The 16,697-nt window shown below is 48.2% G+C and overlaps 2 protein-coding genes across 2 annotated transcripts; both read left to right on the forward strand.

Annotated features, from left to right (window-relative positions):
• Window positions 1-1,088: 1,088 nt before the first annotated feature.
• On the forward strand, window positions 1,089-2,030 carry MRPL34 (mitochondrial ribosomal protein L34). The gene is made up of 2 exons (XM_052801393.1): window positions 1,089-1,209; window positions 1,443-2,030. The coding sequence occupies exons 1-2, from the start codon at window positions 1,166-1,168 to the stop codon at window positions 1,732-1,734; spliced, it is 336 nt and encodes a 111-aa protein (XP_052657353.1). The 5' UTR covers window positions 1,089-1,165; the 3' UTR covers window positions 1,735-2,030.
• A 563-nt stretch (window positions 2,031-2,593) lies between these two features.
• Window positions 2,594-15,880, forward strand: DDA1 (DET1 and DDB1 associated 1). Its single transcript, XM_052801133.1, has 5 exons — window positions 2,594-2,670; window positions 7,102-7,182; window positions 7,526-7,577; window positions 7,908-7,969; window positions 8,959-15,880. Exons 1-5 carry the CDS (start codon window positions 2,668-2,670, stop codon window positions 9,067-9,069), a joined length of 309 nt encoding a protein of 102 aa, XP_052657093.1. The 5' UTR covers window positions 2,594-2,667; the 3' UTR covers window positions 9,070-15,880.
• The last annotated feature ends 817 nt before the right edge of the window (window positions 15,881-16,697 follow it).

The raw sequence follows: 16,697 nt of genomic DNA on the forward strand, positions 1-16,697 counted from the left end.
CATTCTGGTATTTGTGGCTTCCCAGAGGCCACGAGCGTGTCAGTGCCACGAGCGTGTTGGAGCTCAGCACGGGTGACCATGCACCGAAAGCGTGAACTCGTGGCCCCCAGGGACCGGGACAGGAGGACAAATACAAAATGGCGAATGTCTCTTGGGTTTATTTTCACAGCCGTGGGTTTGGGAGGGCTGGAGTCACATCCCCTCACCCTGCCGGACCGGCGGTACTGACTTTTGGTGGGAACACACCAAACCAGTGCAGAAAAAATCCCAGCGCGGGTGCCTGCTCTTGGCGATACAGCTGGGCTTGCCTCCAGCAAAGCAATCTGAAGGATCTTTTCGATGATCAGAGTAGACGGCGAGGATGACTGAGATCCTGTGGGTTACTGGTGACTCACCCTGTGACCCCCTCAGCCGGTGGTCCTCCTCTTCCTCCCGCACCTCATTTCCCTGCTCTATAAAATGCAGATAATCACATTCACCTACTCAGGAACGGGCAGAGGCTGAACCTTTCCGTAAGTGCCTTGGCACATCCTACATGCTGCTGCTCCTTATACATGTATACATGTTAGAGGAGGAAGGTGATCGGAGTCCGGTGTCGGTCCCAGCACCGGTGTAACCTCTGCCGGGCCCATCACGGTGCCCGGCGGGGCTTCCAAAAATGGATACCTGAGCTCCACACTGCTTGTGGTGACAATTTTGGGGATAGCCAGAGCACACCCCTCATGGATGAGGCAGCCGGGCAGGGAAGGAGGCGGCGGTGTGGGCCCCGTGCGGTGACAGGGCCCTGGGCCTTGCCTGGCCCTCCCGCCCCGGAGGGGCCCAAACGCCGGAGCCGACGCCGGCAGAACCGTTCTGGCAAGGAAGAAATTATTCCTTAGAGGCGTTTTTTGGCTCTGTTGGTGGCTTGTGACAGGGACGAGCCCCGTCCCCATTGCAGGAGGCCTCGGCGCTTCGCAAGCCCAGGCCGTACCCCGCGGCCGTTGCCACGGTAACAGCGCGGCGGGCCAGCCCCTCCCCAGGACTACAAGTCCCATCGGCCCATGCGGCCCCTGCCCCACTCAGCGCGCATGCGCGTTCCTATCCGGCCGTGATTGGCCGGGGCGGAGGGAGCCAATAGGAGGCGGTGTTGTTGGGAGGACGGTGTTGTCAGGACGGGTTGAGGGCGATGGCGGCGCTGGGCCGCCTCTGGCCGCGGGCTGTTGGCGGCAGGTAACGGCGGCCGCCGTCTGCCCGGGGAGGGCTGAGGGCGGGCGGGGTGTGGGGTTACCCCCCGACCCCGGGGAGTGAGGGGAGAGCGGGCCCTGGGCTGGGGGAGGGACGCGACAGGGTCAGCCCCCTCCCTCACGGCTGAAAAAAAGCCCTTTATTTTCCTGTCAGCGGCAGCGCCCCGCTCTCTCTTCTCACTTCTCTGTTTTTTGTGGTTTTTTTCCTTTTTCCCAAAGATTTTTCCTACTGCAGCAAGCTTTCCAGCTCCGAACAGCCTCGGTCCTCTCAAGTTCCCTGGAGCTGCCTCTCAGAAGCCATCTCTCCTTCAAGCCTGCAGGCATCTGCCCCGGCCCGGCGCCTTCCTGGAACCACCAACAAATCCGCACAAAAGCACGTGGGAACGAGTATCAGCCCAACAACCGCAAGCGCAAACGAACCCACGGCTGGATCAAGCGCATCAGCACGCCGGCCGGCATCGAGGTTATCCTCCGACGCATGCTGAAGGGCAGAAAGTCCCTGAGCCACTGAAAGCTCTGCCCGCGAGGTGGATGTGGTGTGAGGCGAGCCCGAATCGAGACCCCGGCGAGCTGCTGCGGCTTCGGAATTGAGCCAGCGCGAGGGTCTGTGCCGAGCGGCGGCGTCCGACTGTCCCTCTCGTGTTGGGAATGTGTGAGGAACGGCGCCAGCTTGAGGGTGGCGTCCGAGGGCTTTGTTTAATGGCCTGCTTTTTAAATCGTAAAATTGTCGCCGCTTTGCAGGTGTGATTCAAAGATAAACTTGTGAAAACACGAGCTGTAATTAAAGCCTCAGCGACTCGCCTTGAACTTCCGGCGCTAATTGTTAATGCGATGCTTAACGGGGAGACGAAAGCGGGCTTGTTCGGGGGGGTCGTGGCTGCTAGGGAGCCTTCAGAAGGATGGCATGAGCGTGGAATTGGGGCTGAGGGTGGAGGGAATTTGGGGTTTAGTTCATGTCGGCCAGGCCAGCAGTGTCTCTGCCCGCTCCGCTCCCCCGTCCCCCCTGAGGTGCTTCAGGATCGTCCTGCTTCTGGACTGGGGAGGGGCTGGAGGGGAGGCATTGCCTTCTCCTGGCCGTTGTTCTCCCCGCGCTGTTAATTACGGTTAATGAACAGCGCCTTCATTAAGGCGGGCCAAGGGGAATAGCGGCACGGACTACGTCTCCCAGCGTGCCCCGCGGCCGGCGCTACATCCGGGTCCTCCCGCCTTGCAAACCCCCTCCCCCCCCCCACCCGGGGCCTTCCGAGCGGGCATTTCCTGCCTCAACCTAACCCTACGCTCCTCAGCGCCGCGCTGAGTGACGGGCGCGGCGCCCAATAAGAGACGAGGGTGGCGAGGCGCGGGCCAATAGAGACGCGCGGGGCGGGCAGCGGAGGCAGTGGGTGGGTTGAGGCGCGGCGAGCGGCGGGGGAGGGGCGGCTCCTCACGGCTGGCGGCGGCGAAGATGGTAGGTGCCTCGCGCCCCCCGCCCGAAATGGCGGCACCCCCGGCCCGGTGCTGTGAGGGGAGCGCGGCCCGTGGCGCCCCGCCGCTGCAGCCCCGCCGGCCGCGTTTCGTTGCCCCACCCAGGCCGGGGAAGGTGCGGGGGGGGCCCGCGGCCGCCTCAGGCCCTGCAAGGCCCTCACCCTCCGGTGTTCCTTCCCGGGGCCTCGGTGGAGGCGGGAGGGCAGCGGGGCTGAGGGAGCCCCGGTCCGGGGCTGGGCACCCCGAGGTGGGTGGTGTCCCACCCTCTGGGACGGGGGAGGGGGGGGGTACGGGGGACCGGGGCACCCCGGGCCGGGGGGGTGTTGCGCGTCCCTAGCGATAGAGGGGTGCGGGGGGGGGTTGCTACGCTCCGAGCCGGGGGTGTCCCGCACCCCAAGATGGCGGGGCTCCCCACCCCCAGGGATGGGGGATAAGGAGGGTAGGGACACCCTAAGGTGGGGATGCACCTCTTCTCTTGGGGTGGGGGGGGGCTGGGACACCTCAGGCTTGGGGGGGTTCCCCCTTTCTAGTATTTGGGGGGCGGCTGTGGTACTTCAGGGTGTGGGCTGTTCTCCACCGTGGCTGGAAGGTGGGGGTCCCCCAGGGTGTGGGGTCTTCCCCACCCTCAGGGCTGGGGGGCTGAGAGCAGCTGGGGCATTACCAGGGTGCAGGGTGTTTCCTCCGCCCCCAAGGCTGGGGGGCAGAAGGGGGAAATTGGAGCACCTCTGGGGTGTGGGGTGCTCCCCTGTCCCCAGGGCTGATGTGCACTAAGGGGGCTGGGGGTGTTGTTCAATACTTTCTGTGCCCCCTAAGCAGCAACAGGCACTTGGTCTGCTGCCCGAGCGTTCGGTGGCAGCTGTCATAGCCAAGAGGCTTCCAGTCTCCTTCCCTCCCTTTGTAGTGATGTAATAATTTTTGAAGAAAGAGGGTTTTCCTTCTGCCCCTCCACAAGTTCAGTAACTATGGGAAAAGCAGTGGTGTCCCTGTGGTCTCCGTGTACAGGCGTACTGTGGCCGAGAGCTTAGGTAGCCCTTCCCAAGCCTGTGCTAGTCGTTTTCCTCTAACCCACGTCCATGTGTGCGTGCATCATGCTGGGACAGAGCCTTGCTTTCAGCATCCGTGTGCTGGGCCTTGTCTTTCTGAGCGTTGTTACTGCAGTTCCTTTCAAAAGCTGAGAATGGGGCACGTGTGTATGGTTTTTTTCACCTTTCTGCTTTTTAGATGGGGACTGTCGTCTTCCTAGGAAGCTGAGCACCCTTGTTGACACAGGAACAGTAGATGCATCTTATCTCTACTTCCCAAATCATAGAAGGAACCAGTGTTGTCTTCCGAGATTGCATAATCGCACTTGTTTTGGTTTTTTGGGTTTGCTTTTCCCCAAAGGAAATGAGGCATCTGCTCAGTTTGGGTGTTGGTTTTTCATTTCCACACAGGACGCTTCATCAGCTTCACTAGCTTGGCTAGGGTGTGCTTTCTTTGGTTAAAGAGTGGCAGAAGGCACGCAGGGGGAATGTTTCTTCATGCGACATTATACGGGAGGTATGACTCCGTGTGCCTTGTGCGATAGGTGTGTAAACATGGCAGTGACCTACTGGGGCTTATTTATCTGGTGCCCTTGGAGCAGATAAGGATCATTGCACTTGGAGTATTGTCTGATTCTGAATATCCAGGAATATGACTCCAGGCAATTCCCCTGAGGGGGCCTTTTCAATGATCTCTGAGATCGTGTCAGCAGATAGGCGCTGAAATGTGCCTGTATGCGGCAGGATTATCATTATCGGAGGGATGGTCTTTGTCACTGACAACCAGATTTCTCAGTTGAACTGGTGATAAGTGCTTAACGGGCTGATTGAAGCCTAGGTTGGAGAAATGTCTGTCTCGCGTGCTCAGTCATTTTAGTGTCCCTGTTCTGCTTTAGCTAAGTTATGGCTGAGCAGTGGGGACTGCTGGCAGGGCTGGAGCTGGTCCACACAAGCGACTGCTGGCCTGAGGAAGGAAAGGCGGTGGCCAAGAGCCAGGGATGCTTGTGGCTATTAGAGCTGAGGTCTCCAGGTGTTGTCTGAGTGTAGTAGCCCTCCTGCTTGTGAGTCTGCACTTACCTGGTATATATCCTGCTTCAGCTGTTTATATTGGGGGGGGGGGGGAACCACGTTCACCATTTAAATTGCATCTTGACTGATAATTTTAACAGTATTTTTGCAACTTACTGGATGTAACTCACTCTGCTGTAAAAGTCCATCAAAAGACTGCAGAATCCCTGGTGAGAGCTGTGATCCTGCTCGTCCAGCCCTTTTCCAGGGAAACGTGGGCTCTGCTAGACCAAATCCCCGACTGGAAAGTAGGGAATAGTCTAGCATGAAGAACTTGGGGTGAGCTGTAGCTTATTGAAGAGGTACTTGAAGCTGTGTGCTCCTAAATAAGACCAGTTATTTTCCATTCTTGCAAGTGGTAATAAAACCAAGCAGTTGTCAGGCTTTTGCTGCAATAAAAGAAATCAAGGACATGTCTGTCTCTTTGTGCATTAGGCTGGTGTAGCAGAGCAGGTTATTTTGTCATAAAAAGCCTGCAAATTTAATGCAATGAGAAGGCAAGATGCTTTGAAATGTAACGGGATATTTTTAAAGATCCTCAATCCTTCTAAACAGAGTAATATAATTAGTTCGCTAATCGGTGCTGACTGTGGAAGTCGGTGAGAACAGATGAACAGAGAAATCCATTGGGGCAGGCGTGGGAAGAGCACAACGCGGTCCGAAACCGAGTGCTTCTGTGATAACAGAGCCGGAAGATCCTGCCTTAATTCCGGAGCTCAGCCGTGATACAGACGTTATGCAGATGAGTGAGTGATGGACTCTGTCCTGGAGAAATTGCGACCAAAGGCAGTGAAGGCACAGGGAAATAGTGTTGGTCCTGTGGAGGCTAAGACGGGCAAGAGAAATTTGCAATTTGCTGTTCGAACCCCAGTCCAGTATTTTAACAAGTTTATTTCTAAAACCAGGCATATAGGAAGGGTCGAGTGTGGAAACTAGAATGTCAGTAGAGTTCTTTTTAAGAACAAAAGTATGAATAATATTTTCTGGTTTGGCTAATTATAGCTCTTTGTTTTGAATTAAAGATGCAGCGTTAATAAAAATAATGGCTTCTATTTAAATGAAAACAATGTCTTCCAGCCTAGCAGTTTTGTAGCAATAGTGTCCATTTATGTGTTGCTTCTAACACTGAAATTAAATGACTTCTCATCTGCTGCTTTACTGTCCTTTTAAAATTGCTTATTTATAAGGTGACGTGTGTCCTGGAGTAGAATCCTTTAGTGTTCAGTATAACAGACTTTGAATCTTTAAGCAAGTATCATTACGATACAGGTGGCTGGTCTGATGATTTAGAAGGGACGTCTCAGGGCCTCTCTCTCTTCTGCTTATTGCACAGGTACATCTTGCATTTATTACCCATCTTCTCTTTACTTTAAAGACATTGCCGGGCATCTTCCTTTGTCTCTGCTGTGAGTAGAGCGGCTACAACACACTCTTAAGCTCGGTTTTCTCCTGACCCCATAGTGTTTTCCTCCTGCCCTCCTTTTTCACTTTGGAGAAGGAAATTCCTGTTTCATGCTGCTATGGCTTAATTAAACTGAGAGGGCTCTGCAGGGTTCTCGTGGCTGTTTAGCGAATAGCTCTGCTGGCCTGTGTGATCAACAGTTTTGTTGTGAGTGGTGATCTAACCACTTCCAGCAAAACTTGGGGTTATTTTTTTTGAGGTACCAGTAGCCTTGATGTGTGTAGGGATGTGATCCTTCAAAAAGAAAAATAAAGTTGGGCCAGGCAGATAAGCATGCGATAAGGATTGGGCTTTTGAGGCCTCGTAGGCTTTTGTTGCTCTGTGGAACCAGCCTTGGTCTTTGACAAAGAATGTTAACTGGGAAGGCAAAAGAGCAACTAGTTTGATATGGTGTTGTATTCAAGGACTTCAGACATCGGGGTAGCTGTGGCAGATTTCTCATGTGATGTTGTGGTTTGTGCTGGTAAATTACTTTGAATTCTGGTCAGCTACATCAGTGGTGTTTGTGTGGTGCAAATCTTCCTTCTGTCAGAGCTCACCCAGTTGGAAACATACCTCTTTTTAATTACCTATATGCTAAACGATACTTAATTAGCATCTTTCTAATTGAATTACTGAACTTTGGGGATATAAGCCAAATGCAGAACCTGGGGATTGGCTTACTTCATAAAAACAGTTTTGGGTGGGTTTCAGTATCCAACAGCCATCTCGCTAGCTGGGACCTGGCAGCATCCTTCAGTTCCTGCAGTTGTTTATTTTAATGACCTGAGCAACTCCTTTGAGAATCAGCACAAAGCAAACAACAAACGGAATATCACTCTTTCTTTCCTCACCTACTTCTTTGTATTCTGTGTCTTTTTAGGCAGATTTTTTGAAAGGATTACCGGTCTATAACAAAAGCAACTTCAGCAGATTCCATGCGGATTCTGTATGTAAAGCATCAGTAAGTATTGCCACATCCTGGTTCTTTGGGGGAAGGTTGTCTTGCTTGGCTCAAAGGATGCTAGAGTGAAATAAACTTGAAATGAGTATTTTGTTTCTTAAAAAACGTGTATGATCACAGCTGATAGTTCGTGAGTTGAGATTGGCAAGGAAAACTTCCTGCTTCCTTTGGTGAGGAATGTGTCCTCATGACAGCCAAACCACATCTGTGGTGCTTTCTTTGTATATACATTCTTTAATAGTAGTCTTATGTCCTGAAAGCCTTTTGGCCGATTTAGCTGTGCTTGGGTTAAAAATCACCTTTTTGCTGTCTTTGTTCTGTAACTGTTATAATTCTTCTACAGAATAGAAGACCATCGGTATATCTTCCCACGAGAGAATATCCATCTGAACAAAGTAAGTCTGCCCCGCTAAAGTTTGAGTTTTTTTAATAACTTTATTGTGTTCTAATATTAAAAATCTGGCGTACATATAATCTCCCATATTTTAAACTTCAGATAAGGTGATATCGTTGAACTGTCATCGCTGTGATGAGCAGTATATGTCCAGTTACTGTTTTTTGTGCTTTTTCCTCTACCCTTATTAAGTGATCAGTGTTCCTGCATACTGTCCTTTCATTAAAAAAAGACCATGCTTAGTATGTGAAGTAATGTGGTGATCACTGCACCATTTTAAAAGTCGTCTTTAAAATGACCTCAGTATGTTTCTCTCTCTTTTCTTTGGCAGTCATAGTAACAGAAAAAACAAATATACTTTTGCGTTATTTACATCAGCAGTGGGACAAAAAGGTATGGGCATGTTTTCTTACTATTATTTTGTCTTGATTTGCTGACTTGGGCTAATTGAGCTGAATGTTAATCACAGTCAAAATATTGAAGATCAATTAAAAGAAAGTGCGAACTGCACTTCAGCAAAAAGATAGTGCAAGGAGGCTCTGTCTCTGCACAATGCTTCTTTCAAAAAACAAACAACTTTTTCTTCCCTTGCATTGTAAGGGACATTAACTCAATGTTTAGTCTAAACTTGGGAGTCTGCAGTTACGTTTCCTACTTACTGCAGTTTTCCTTTGTGACCTTGGCAAATTGGTCTCCCTGTGCCTCAGCATCTGCTTTACAGCTAGGCTAAAGCTGCTCTTACCTCCCAGGACTGTTAGGAGAAGACAGATGAGCTTGTGCAGAATGTGAATGCACTAATGAGGCTGTGTAAGTACCTTGGGTACAAAATCTGAGTTCGCATATGAGGAACACACAAACTAGTATGCTCTAGCTAGCGTCTGAGACTAGGAAGCTGGGATACCTGTGTTGGGAGTACTTAGAGCAAGGCAGTGACTTAGGAGTGGAGACATCGAAGCAGTGAGTGTAATCATGGGCAGAGCAGAGGCTGGAGAAGAACCTGGAGAGAGGTAAAAAGATAAGAAACCTTGAAGCTGAAAAGAAACTATTTGTGACAGAAGGCTTTGGGAGATTTTGGTAAGTTCAGGGGCTGACTCAGAGCAGAGGGAAAGAGGATCTTACTCATGTTTGTGCAGTATTTGAGATCTATAAATAAAAGGTGCTGAGATCAATGGTATTTTAGTCCCACCCTCAAATTTGAAGAACAATCTAGAAGGAGTACCTTTCGGCTTTGGGTAAAATCCTCTTCAGTGTTTCTTCCAGTGTGTCAGTTAGGTCATTGCATCTGAAAACTTTTACAAATAAAAACTTGTTCTACTGACACTAGCTCCCACCAGAATCTAAGGCTTTGGAGAATTTCACTGTGGCTTTCTCTGTCCAAACAGAATGCAGCAAAGAAGAGAGATCAAGAGCAAGTGGAAATAGAAGGTGAGAATTCGGCGCCGCCACGGAAAATCGCTCGGACAGACAGCCAGGATATGAATGAGGACACTTAAACTCTTGGCTTTCTCCTCTACTACTTTGCAGGCGCTTCCTGTTTTGTCTCAAAGTGTGTAAAGTTTGCCCCTTGCCCCCATCTCTCACCCCTCCACTACGCAGCCCAAACCACTTCTGACTTTATAGGAGCCAACGTATTTATTTCTTTTTTTCTCTCCATTTTTTATTTATGCCGTAAAACTTACGGAGCAGTGGTGGAACAATTCAGTAAATGGTGTAGTATAACCTTAGTTCCTCCTTTCTAAAAATATACACTGTCACTTTCACAGGTTTTGTTGAATCTGTTACCTTATCAACCAGGTCTAGCTATGGGAGCCTGGGTAGGAGATGTGGGTTATTACAGAAACCTTCAGTGATATAGGCTCTCCAATTCATGTACCTGTTGACATATTACAAGTCGTTAACTCTTCTTTGGATGTGCCCAGTCCAGCCATAAGTGTGGGGCCTCACTATTTTTCTCAAATATCTTGAAACTGGCACTGCACTAAAAAAATCATGGGTGTCATTTAGGGTTATGTTGATCTTAGCAAATGTGTTGTCAACTTGATATATCAGTTGTATTCTTTTGGTCTGTTCTGTAAGGGCCATGGTCATTTGGCAGCGTACATTATCTCATGCACCAGTGGTCATGGAGGATTCAAGTGAAAGGTGTGTTGCTTTTGTTGCTCTTAAATTCTAACCGTCTCTTGGTCTTGAACGGACTGATATGTGCAACTTCTCCGTTGGAATAAAAGGATACTCTTATCCTATTCTGAGTATTTGATCAACAGTGTATTTAAGCAGCAGCTGATGGAATGGAGTTGGGTAGGCATCCTGCAGGCAGCGCTTGGCTGGATTAAGTCTGGGAGCACCTCGGCAACTAGATCTAGTTCTCTGTCTCAATTGCCAGCTCTGAATAATGGTACGTTGTATTTTCCTGCGATATCGGCATGTCTGGAATGGAGTTCAGGACTTGGAGTTGATCAAAATGTGAGCTTCCATGGTCTCTGATGAAGACCAATCTCTTTTGGACTGTGACAGTTCAGTGCCTGTTGCCTGTTACCCTTCGCTGACTTCATTAAGAGCCAAAATGGAGACCTGTAAGTCGTCTAGGTGGATTCAGAGGTTCAGAGACTAAAAGGAAATGAGCATCGTCACCTGAAGGGGACAGGAAAGGTGTAGCTTAGTAATGATGTCTTGTCTGCTTTAACGTAAGAAGCTGACTTCACACTGTGTTAGTTTAAATTGTTGCATTTATAGCTGTGTTTTTTCCTCGTTGACAAATCCTAAACACCAATTCAAGAAATCGCACGAATGTTTTTCTAGAGATCCTGGATAAGGCTTGTTCTGAGTGGCCGCAGTGGCCATGAGCTTTGAGGGTTTCTGCTGTCCCCTTCTCCACAGCATCCCCGTCCAACTGGGGGATGCCACACGTGCAGGTTTGGGGGCAAAGGGAACGCGAAGGGTGATGAACTGATGCTGACGACAGCATGTTGCAAGGCAGAACCTTAGGAAGAGCAGGGCGCAGCTCACGTTGCAATTTTAAATGTACATTAGGCACCAAGTTTCTGATGCAGTGAGTGAATTTAACACTGAGTAGTTTAGAACTTTGTATCTGCCTCAAAAAATGTTACCTTTTTGCTGTGGCAGTAACCTCCAAATTACTGGAATGTCTTTGAAAATGCCAACTGTGTTGGTGAAGATAAAATATACTCGGGTTTCCATGTGATTTACTGGTGATTGCAAGATGACTCCTCCCCGAGTTACGCCGTCAAAAAGTGCTTTTGTGCAAAGTGCAAGACGCTGACTGAAGATGCTGTGTTAGCATCCAGCTTCGCAGGGATTATCTGAAGCTGAAACTGAAGAATCCTTTGAAGAGCTGTGAGATACCAAAAGAGGAAATGGATGTGCAGCTGGTGATAAAGTGTGACCAATTTGTGTGTTTAGCAAAGCTTGAGAGCTGCAGCCTTGCAGTAATGTTTGTACAGTGCTTTAAAGTTGTAAAATGCTGTATAATTCTTGAGTGATATGGCAAGGTTTGAGCTTTGCTGACTTCTCTGCTAGACAGAGTGATGTACTATTAAAGAGAGTTGGCAGTTCCTTCCTGTTGTAAACCCCCGTCTTTGTTCCCTCCGTGTCTTTTAAAAATGATCTTGTTGGTTATGGGAGCCTTTGAAATATTTCAGATATTTTTAGGAGGTAAAAGACAGTTGCCTTTTAAAGTAGTTCTGAAGTGATGGAGAAACAAGTCTTCAAAGCAATGTAACTTTTAAGTGTCAAACTGGTTGGGTTTTGTTTTTTTTTTGCATTGGTGGCTGTGTACAAGCAGTATGGATTTCTGATACCCACAGTGAGTCTTTTCTACACCCCATCCAATCTGAAGCGAGAGCTCCCTTTCTTCTTCCTTCTCCAACTCACTTTCCATGCTGCTACTGCCTCAAGAGTGCTGTCCTCGAGCTGTTGCACTTTGATCCTGTATTCACGTCTGTTTAATACATGGTAAGTGTATTGGGTTTGAATGTTGCATGGAAGATGTTATTTGCCTAACTGTGACTTCCTGGTGCCTTAGTGCATTGAAAACAACAAAAAATGTTTAAAAAAACAAACCCTGGGTTTTTGCTGACTGCACTGTTTGTATAATACCTAGCTCCTCTGACTTCCTTCCAACTCTCTTGTTACAAAGTGACTGAGATTTAGTGACCCTCAGGGGGTTTTTCTATATGTCTGCGTAGTGGTATTTTTATTGTTTCTGTTACCAGTGTATACTAAAGTTTTGGGTTTTTTAATGAAAACTTAAGATACTTGTCAGAGATCAGAATTTTGTTTTTTTAGTTGAATAGTGCATCTTTTCTCAAAATTCAAAGCAGCAGAAACTTGTTTCTTGATATCAAGGGACGATGAGTCCGTCTAGGAGCAGCCCCTTCCAGCAGACTGTCCTGTTCGCAGGCGTCTGTCCTGTATTAAACAGCGCTGGAGCTTATGCCCAATGTGAGCAATTAGATGTGTGCTGGGTACGTTTAGAATATTAAAAAGTTGGGCACTGCCTTTTTCTAACATAAAAATACACTAGTGACTGATGTGCAGGGAAACTAAAGTTTTGTTTAGGTTAATTCTTGATATTGTATGATCACTTCTTTTTTTAGGGGAGAAATAGTTTAAAAAACTACTCACATTAAGAGTTAAGAGGTGGAAAAATGTTGAGAGAAAGAATGGACTTTAACATGTTCTATGAATTCACAGCTGAGGGGACAGGTAACTGTGTCTGAGCAGCAAAGTCTGTGTTTGTTTGCATCAATGGTTGACTCCTGGAGCGTGCTGGGTCAGTTTATTATGTCAGAGTATGTTCAGTCAGGTAACGTTGGCATGTTCAGCTTTCAAGGTGTTTCCTGTTTCTGTCTGTGGAAGTTTTTCAAGACCCTAACGAACGATGCCCTGAGCAACCTTCTCTGCATTTGGTATCACCCGTGCTTTGAGCAGGAGGCTGGAGGCAACCTCCTGGGGTCCCTTCCAATTGATAAACACTGGGAAGTGCAAAATGCAGCAGAACCTGTGGCTAGAAGGTTTGTTTTTGTACGAAGCTGGCAAGCTGTGGAAGACTGTTAGCAAGGCTTATGGAGTCTGCAAGCATGTGCAGAAGTTTTTGACAAGCCCTGAAACCACATTGTGGTATCAAGAACAGCGAGTGGCAGGATGGGGATTGAGACCGGGAGGGGAGGAAGGGAGCCGTTCAGCTCCCCATCTGCCTGACGCTGCAGCTCAGCCTGGACCGAGGCTGTTGTGGGTCTAAACTCTACCACGGGAGTATTGAAGGTGGGCAGAAGTTTTTAGATGTATTTCACTAACAGGATGCATTTAGATGCATTTCACCGTAAGAGGACAGGCTTTTAGAATAATTTAGATGTGTTAGATCTGATTTAAAACAAAAAAAGACTTGTTTTCTTAGCCTTGGCAAGACATGAAGCAGCAGCAGTGATCTGGTTTGAGTGTCTGGGATGCACGTCCCAGTGACTGTTGGGAGCTGGTTGCCAGGTTGGGTTGTGATGAATTCAAAGGACACGCTCAACCCGACTGCTGTTTTCTGTCATCCTGGTAAATGTGCCAAGCTGTTAGTGAACTCCACGTGCGTGCAGTTGTTTGGGGTTTTACCGACAGCTCTGTGTGGGGAAGGCTGTGAAGTTGGCTTTGGAGTAGGATCGGCTGGAAAATGGGTTTCCTTCCCTCTCCAGTGCGTGCCTTATGCAGCAATTCAGTTGTCAGTGTTTGGACTGTTTCCTGTGAGGCAAATTTTGAACATGCTGGACATTAATCTTAAAATTTTCACTCTGTACTAGGTAGTTATAACAGGTATAACTTCAAAACTTTATTTTTTGGTGAGCTCCTTGACACTGGTCTTAAGGGCAAAGACTAAGCAGGAGTCTTTTCTAACACTGCAGCTATCAGCTATGTTACCACTTAACGTTTTCTGGCTTGTTTGTAAACCACTAGCTTAATTTTTTGTTTTTAAGAATTTTTAAAAAGACCTGCATATCTATAATAGGAAAACTAATTTGTTTTCCTGGATTAATGACGTCAGCCTGGTAGCAGGGGAATTCTGCGACACACTGACCGTGACCAGAGGGTTTCCAGCTGATCTCTGTGTCATGTTTTATCTTATATTTTTTTGATGTGTAACAGAGAGTGGGAAATCCTTCTCTTTAAAGAAGAGAGGGTTGCATTTACCTGGGAGCAGCTAAGGGTATTTTTGGGAGCAGTGCAGAGGATGTGCTGGCTGCTGTGCCCAGAAGGGGGTATTGCATCATGGCTTTGGTTAAGCACAGACTGACCTTCATGCCGTGCTGACTGCGCTTTTGGGTTTCTCTGCTGCTGGTTCACAACGTCTGTGCCCTGACAGCGGAGAGTGCAGCCCCAGGATCTTGTCTAACAGCTGATCTGGGATGTTTGCTGCTAGTAATCACCCAAAAATGCTGAGTCAGCAGGCTATCCAGGTGGACTGGCTATGCCAGCTGACAGCTTACTTACAGGTCTGATGGCTGCGTCCAGCCTGCACTAAATGACTTACTGTCACAGCATTGGCTTGCAGAGCTTGTCCTGAAATGTGTGCGCTGGCAGCTGAGTTATATTTTATATAAAAGATGTGTGTCATCTTGAGAGTTTAATGTCAGGGAGGAGACAGGACTTTTAGAACCTCATCTTTTTTTAACTACTGGGAGAAAAACATCTTCTAGGTGTTGAAAAGGCTGAACCTGGCCTGCAGGCAAGAACATCTTTGTAACTGAAACAAGGGAATGAAATACCAGCTTTCAAATTCTCTTTAACACTGAGAGTCTGTTTTTAAAGGCAAAAATTCCCTAGCGTGTCCCCAAATATGAAGAACTAAGGCTCCCTACGTGTGTGATTTTAGAATTGGGTTGTTCTAGGAATTTAAAAAAAAACCATCTTATTGGTGGTCTTAATGTTTTTTGAGGAGTCTGGGTGGCTTTAACCTTTGTGGTAGAGTTCCAAGTTTTGCTGATGCAAACCTGAAAGTAAGTATTCAGTTGGTGAGGTCGAAGGGCAGCACCGTTAAAACTTAACCCTCTTTCAGATCAGGATTTTTTTCGTATGGGAGGTGGCTGGCTGAATCGGTTGGGTGGCATAGGGTGAGTGGGCACACCTGGGGGCCAGCGTTTGCTGCTGCGCACACTGCGGTTGCAGACGAGGGTTTCCACCAGTCTTCACCCGCTCTGGTGCTCCTTCCCCTAACCAACTCCTCGGCAGCACTCGGAGGCGAGAGACGGCCCCGCTCCTTGGCTCACCAGCCCTGTAGGAAAGTGATGCTGCCTTACAGCTGCCTTGTGCACAACGAGGACGGTAATTTGTGCTCTTTGTGCTATAACTCTGTTTTTAATTTCCTTGCCTTTGTGACTGAAGCAAACTTTATTTGGCTAGCGGCTAGCAGTAGTGTTTCACTTTGCCTCATTGCTACCAGCTCCATCCATAAACATCCCCAGGACGACTTGTCCCTGTTCGCTCTTCAGTGAATCACAGTGCTGCAGTCCCTGGGATGTTGGTGTTAAAAACACACAGTGCTTTAATTTTTTTTGAGACACACGATATTGGACAGTCTTAACAGGTCAAATACTCTCCCCTGCTTTGATAGAAGCAGCATGTGTGTGAGCGTGAAAAGGGGTGAGGGGCTGGGGAGCATCGAGGCAGGGGAGTAAGCTGGTGGAGAGCAGGACTAGCTGTCTGGTTTGTTCCTTAACGATGGCTCTCGGGGATGCAGGGCCATGGGATGACTAATCACTTACTGTAAGAAATAGCACGAAATCTGAATGGATGGTCAGAGCTGAGTCACTGCGTTGTCTGTGCTACAGTTGTGCTGATTTCCAAATGCATTCATTTCTTATTAATCAGCGCACAGTGTGCCATTAACAAGCTTTATTGGGTATTTTTAGTTAAACCACCCCGTCCTTGGCCAGTTGCACATCACAGCTGGGTGTCTGAGAGCAGCTCAGAGCTTTCCGTCGTTCACAACTGCTTTTAACTCTTCTGGTTCATTCAGCACATGCAGTACCAGGCTGGTTTTTGCAATGCAACGTCCAGCTTTTGAGTCTGTGTTACTTCCAACCTGTCTTTGCAACTTGAATTTTCCTCTTTTGCAAAAATATTGTCTTGTGGGGCTGGGAGAAGGTGGTTTTTCCTGAAAGCTGCATGTTGGCAGAAGGGCTGCCCTCGTGGAGTGACTGTAAATACGCTGTTAGTCGAATGTCATGGCCATTGGATTTTTTTTGCATTTATTTTTAAACTATTCCATGTTTGATACTGTGTATAATAAATTTGCAGAATTTAGAGGATTATAACTTTCTTCATTCTTCCTCTACCTGACAATACGTGCGAGAGCTGCGGCGTGGCTGCCGGAGGGCGCTTTGCATCAAACCGTGCCGGTGGGGCTTGTCCTTGTGTCGCTTTCTCAGAGCTTTGCCCTGTGTTGGAGGACTGTGAAGGGTGACAGCATCCCTAACGTCCCCTTCCACCTTCCCCAGGGACAGGAGACCCGAGACTTATCCCCTGAGCAGATGTGCCATGTAAGCTGCTGCGGGCAATAATTTAGCCCATGCTTCAGGCTTGTTGAAATATATTTTTATTGCATTTCTGCAGGTTTTACAAAAATATGACAAAATAAATTAAAAAGAAATAAATAACCCCCTTCATTTCTTTTAATTTCCAAAGAAATAAAACACAGCAAGGAAAAAAAACAAAAGCCTAAAACAACCTAACTCTTCCCTCCTTTGTACAGTAACTGCCTGGAAGAGTGAGATACCAGACAGGCGGCCGCTTGTAGAAATACTTTGTATAGAGAAATGTTTAAAAATGCCCTGGACTTGCGGGGTCCTGGCAGCAGCGGGACCCTGCCCTTTCCTCCGGCAAGCGGTGCAGGAATAGATGGTACCAGGACTGTTACTCTCAGGAGGGAAATGGGATAAAAGAAACTCCCTTTAAGACCAGCGTGTGTTCAGGAGTGGCAGAGATGAGAGCTGGCCCTGACCAGCCAAACCCAAGCAGAGAAACTAAATGAAACGGAGAAAGGGAGGGCGCTCTGTGCCTCTGCCTGCGGCCCTGCCTGATTTTGGGATGCGTGCAGGCAGGGCAGGCAGAGCAGCCAGGT

Source organism: Harpia harpyja, chromosome 11, assembly GCF_026419915.1.
Source record: "Harpia harpyja isolate bHarHar1 chromosome 11, bHarHar1 primary haplotype, whole genome shotgun sequence".
Taxonomy (NCBI): Eukaryota; Metazoa; Chordata; class Aves; order Accipitriformes; family Accipitridae; genus Harpia; species Harpia harpyja.

What these genes read in the sequence shown, in the direction of transcription:
- MRPL34 (XM_052801393.1), top strand. Translation starts at nt 1,166, where the DNA reads ATGGCGGCGCTGGGCCGCCTCTGGCCGCGGGCTGTTGGCGGCAG. An exon ending in CCGCGGGCTGTTGGCGGCAG is followed by an intron (nt 1,210 to 1,442) that starts GTAACGGCGGCC and finishes TTTTTCCCAAAG; the next exon opens with ATTTTTCCTACTGCAGCAAG.
- DDA1 (XM_052801133.1), top strand. An exon ending in ATTCTGTATGTAAAGCATCA is followed by an intron (nt 7,183 to 7,525) that starts GTAAGTATTGCC and finishes ATTCTTCTACAG; the next exon opens with AATAGAAGACCATCGGTATA. An exon ending in AGAATATCCATCTGAACAAA is followed by an intron (nt 7,578 to 7,907) that starts GTAAGTCTGCCC and finishes TTTCTTTGGCAG; the next exon opens with TCATAGTAACAGAAAAAACA.